Genomic DNA, 4,979 nt, shown 5'->3' with positions numbered 1-4,979 from the left:
AAAACAAATCTACGTTTGCATACCCCTCCCCCCCCCGCCCCCCCCCCCCAAATTTTCATTTTGTTCTTTCTATTTCGTTTTTGCTGATCTCCTTCTTTGTTCTTCATTTTTCTTGTACTTTTGTTTTGTTATAAATAATTATCTAGTAGTGGATGTCCATAACTCCTAATAGAGTAATATTCACTACTCTTCTTCATTATCTCCATAACTTCCACTACTCCAATACTTATGGAGTTATGGCTGTAACTCTCATACCTCCATAACACTTCCTCCCCCCCCCCCCCCCAATGATCTTTCTCCATGATCTCAAATATTTAATGCCATGTTTATGGCATTCTTTTGTATACCTCTATGTAATCCTATAAATAGAGGGTTTTGGCACCACATTGTATACACTTGGAATACATAGAAGAAATAAGAATCTCTCCTCTCTTTATCTCTACATTCTTGTCTATTTGCTTGTTTCATATTATTACTTTGAGCTAAGTTTCTTAAACGTTATCATCACGAAAACTCTAGCCAAATTTCTATCATCTCCAAGTAAAGAGTTTCGGTCTTCTTCACCTTAATTTCACGAGTTGATGCGCTGCAACGAAATTGTTGCATGGTCTTCATATATCATTCCACAAAAATTAAAACGTGAAGTTATAAAAATCTAACTGGAATTTCTATTAAAGAAGATAGAATTGAGATGCATGTTTGAATTGGCAGATTCGAAACTGGATTTAATTTGTTGCGATACGTCCGTGTGTTTAATAAATTTGCTTCAATTGTCCAGGGAGTGTATTTTTTTCATTCTTCCTATAATTCTCATTTTAATATTTGAGATTTAAGATTTGGTATCGTTTATATTACACAAAATACAATATTATTTGTGCAGGAAAATGAGTTGGTTGAATCAAGAAGAACCATTTCAATCTTTTGATTTGCCTATATTATACGTGTCTGTAGGTAGTCACTTTTTGGAAATTAATGGAAAGTATATAGTGATGCGGGCATTAAAATTAGAAAATCTGATTTTCACAAACAAAAAAAAATGATTATGGCTCGAGGGTGAGTCTCAGTGTACTTTGGCTTATTATGCCATTGTTTGAGGGTAAGACGGTGGGTTCCAGTCCCATAGTGACATGAGGGTAAGACATCGGGTTCGAGTCCTGGTGCACCATGATGATAAGAATTGGGTTTGAGTCCCAACTCATTATGGCCTAACATGCCTTTATATAGGTAAGGCATTGATTTGAGTCGCAATGCACCATATTGATGATATAATGATGACTAAAGAAAAATAATGTATTTTTCATGAAAATGCATGAAGTTTGTTCCACTTGATTTGCTCCATTCTTGAAGTGAATGTGATAGCGGTGCATAATAAGTCTAAATAAAGACAAGTGATTGACTAATGAACGTGGGCGTGCCAAAGATCAAATAATAACAATCATCATTATGGTAATTATAAAAAGGAGAACAATAAGGGTTCTCAAAATGGTCCTTCAAAGGTAAAGGAATATGTATCAATGTGGGCTGTTAATACGAGATACGTTCACATGATTATAGTCCATTCATTGAAAATGTGACTTGTGATAAGCATTTGTAAATGCATGCTCATTCCTGAAAGTGAATGTGAAAATATATATGTGATACAAATTATGCATAAGAATGCATTTATGCATGGTTGAATAAATACCACAACTCACCTCTACGGGAGGTTTGAGAGAAAGAAAGATAATGAATATTACTGTACGGTTACATGAATATGTCGGTGGTCACGTACATGGTACGCAAAAGATATTTTGTCATGCCTTATAAAAAGTCATTAAAGGCAAAAGCAAAGCAAGAAATAATTTTGCTTATAATGATTTTGACCATGACAATTATTATGATATGATTTTCTCCGTGAAGGAAACATTCACCATATGGATGGTGTGACAAAAGATCTTAGAGCTCCGGAAGAACTACTTTTTTACTATCCGGATGAATGAAATTGTTCTTGACATTAATATTGTAGTAAGTCTCAAAAGAAACTTTTTAAGTTTCAAATGTATTGGCCAAAGTGGTTGGCATATTGAGGCTATAAATGAAAAGAAGATTGATTATCTTCATATTACTATAACATACCGGGTAAATATGAAAAGTTACCCGACTTTTCTTCTATTTGTACTACAAATGTATAAGCATGATGATGGTATCACATGCCACAATTAAACTAGAGGTTTACTGTAACAAATATTAGCATGACCGGTGGGTCATCCCGGTTCAATTATGATGCGAAAAATAATTGAGAATTCACATTGGCATATATTGATAAAATAGAAGATTCTTCAAGAATTCTCTTGTGCTGCTTATTCTCATGAAGTACCAGTTAAGGTTGGGATTGAATCCCTTGATTTCTGGAACGAATAGAAGGTGATATATATATGGGCCCAGTCACCTGCCATGTGAACCGTTTACTATTATATAATTTTAATAGATGCATCTATTGTATGGTCACATGTGGTGTCCGAAACTTTTCTAATATTTTTTTGGACAAAAAACACGTTTTTACTACTAAAAAAAGTTACTTAAATACATAATTCGCAGTACTATACTGTGAATTACTTTAACGGAATTTTAGCCGTTAAAGTAATTCGCAGTAAAGTACTGCGAATCAGTTAAAAAAATAGTGATTCGCAGTATTGTACTACGTATTATTAAAAAAATATTTTTTTTTTTGCTAAATCGCAGTATTGTACTGCGAATTACTGAGTTGGCCCCACCAATAATTAACTGACATAACAATAATTCAAACACATAAAACGTATTATTGTACTGCGAATTTCTTAAAAAAATTCTGCACCCCAGCTCGGACTTGCCTTATTTAAAGGCATTTCAGTTTTATGAAAATTCATTCAATACAAACTTTTAACTTCCGTTCATACTTCTCTCTTCTTCTTATCAATTATTTTTGTACAATGTCTGAAGAGCCAAAAATAAGGGTTTCATTATATTAGGGGGGTGAGGTTGTGATGGAGAATAACTCTGTGAGGTATAGCTCACCTCCACAGTGTCATGTTAAATTGCCGCTTACTATGGAGTATGATAAATTGGTTTCGTTGTTATGTAAAAAAATGAGTGTGAGGAAGCGTTCGGTTAACCTTAAAGTAACCGGTAGGTGCGTATTCAGTAGGGGTTTGCTTATTATTCTGAGTTTAACATCGAGGATGATGAAACTCTTAGAGATTTTTTGCGGATTCCGGATGAATACAGGGAATTTCTTGTAATAAAATTATTGGAAATGTACGTCAAGGTGGAAGACGTTCCCAATAATGAGGGCGTGCATAGTAGGGATAACCCCCAGTCATCGGGTGGTTATTCTGAAGCAATTTTTGCCGGACAGATTACTGATTAAAGAGCTTGCCTTGATTTAAACTTGTCACCACCAGCGAATGAGCAGCCACAAAATAATTTTTCGACTTTATATAATCCACAAGACGACTGGTAAACTTCAATTTTACTACGCTTTAGCGATGTTTATTTTATGTTTTAATTGGATTTGTATTAACACTTATATTTTTCACAGGGGGTACCGTCCGGATATGAATTTTACAAGTTATGACCCCGTTCCTAGTTGGAATATGCGTAGTTCTGGAGTATTGGAGCACGGTGGTCCATCCAGGAGTCACACCAACAAGAAAATATCCATCATAAAACGTCAAGATAGTGCGACTTGTAAGTAAATTGATATAGCTATATCAAATGTATTTATATAGTCGGGTAACTTATCATTTTGTTCTGTTTGTGCAGTGAAAACGAGCTTCTTGATGTTCCTGACCTCACACAGTTGCCCATAGACTACGTATTGACTCGTAATTTGGCTGATGCGCAGAGTCAGGAAGATGATAGTGATTATGACAACAAGACACACCTGAAAAGCAGGAGCAGCGCCAACCGCGTGTAGTGTGGAGATCCTCCGTCTCGCCGGTAATGTCAGGGTGCAAAAAAGCCATATGATCTCTAATGGCTGACAAAAGAACGCGACTGCCCCCAGCGCCACCCTGAGGTCTATAACCGGTAAACAACCCCATCATATCAAAAACTGGGCATGCGTCATGGATCTAATGTACTGGGGCAGTGCCACAGCCCGTCCATTTACGCGTAGCCCGTATAAAACCTGAGCATCCTCCAGCGTGATGGTGGCCTCTCCAGTGGGCAAGTGAAAAGTGTGCGTCTTCGATCGCCACCGCTCTACCAACGCCGTGATAAGAGACCAATCAAGCTGCATCCGTCCAAGCTCAAAAATAGTATAGAAGCCCGTAGCCTGTAAGCGCGCGACTACGCGGGCATGGAAAGGATGCTCTACGATGAACTCCCACAAATCATCAGGTCTCCTAGGGCGGAGAGCCTGCTCCGATAGCTGTCCCTCCCATACATAGGAGGACCTATGGTCGCCCTGCAACACTAATAGCTGATCCTCGGCAGGTCCAGGATGCGCAGGCGGAGGAAAGGCCATGTCGTCTACTATAATTTAAATAAAATTAATTGTGTGTGTTAGTTTAATAAATTAAATAATTATTTTTAATATTGGACTAAGTAATTATCTATTGGTTCGAGGCTCGATATTTGAGGACCGGTAGCACCAAGCTATCCTTAATTATTATATGTGTCATTTTCAATATTTTTTAGAAATTTGTTTGTTTAATAAATTAAATTAAAAATTCTTGAATTGGACTTAATAATTATGTATGCCCTTCCAGGCTCGATATTTTTGAGGCCCGGTAGCACCAAGCTATACTTAATTATTATGTGTGTCATTTTCAATATTTTTTAGAAATTTGTTAGTTTAATTAATTAAATTAAAAATTCTTGAATTGGACTAAATAATTATGAATGGCTTCCAGGCTCGATATTTGAGGCCCGGTAGCACCAAGCTATACTTAATTATTATGTGTGTCATTTCAAATATTTTTTAGAAATGTATTTTTTTAATAAATTAAATTAAAAAT

At 36.2% G+C, this 4,979-nt stretch overlaps 1 protein-coding gene across 1 annotated transcript; it reads right to left on the bottom strand.

The window, feature by feature from the left end:
• LOC109226021 (serine/threonine-protein phosphatase 7 long form homolog) lies at positions 3,810-4,486 on the bottom strand. The gene is made up of 2 exons (XM_019390826.1): positions 4,101-4,486; positions 3,810-4,038 (listed from the first exon to the last, which is right to left on the bottom strand). The coding sequence occupies exons 1-2, from the start codon at positions 4,484-4,486 to the stop codon at positions 3,810-3,812; spliced, it is 615 nt and encodes a 204-aa protein (XP_019246371.1).

This window comes from Nicotiana attenuata, chromosome 5 (assembly GCF_001879085.1).
Source record: "Nicotiana attenuata strain UT chromosome 5, NIATTr2, whole genome shotgun sequence".
NCBI classification, from domain to species: domain Eukaryota; kingdom Viridiplantae; phylum Streptophyta; class Magnoliopsida; order Solanales; family Solanaceae; genus Nicotiana; species Nicotiana attenuata.
This window is presented reverse-complemented; position numbering and strand designations above follow the sequence as displayed.

What these genes read in the sequence shown, in the direction of transcription:
- LOC109226021 (XM_019390826.1), bottom strand. Translation starts at nt 4,486, where the DNA reads ATGGCCTTTCCTCCGCCTGCGCATCCTGGACCTGCCGAGGATCAGCTA. An exon ending in CGGGCTGTGGCACTGCCCCA is followed by an intron (nt 4,039 to 4,100) that starts GTACATTAGATC and finishes TACCGGTTATAG; the next exon opens with ACCTCAGGGTGGCGCTGGGG.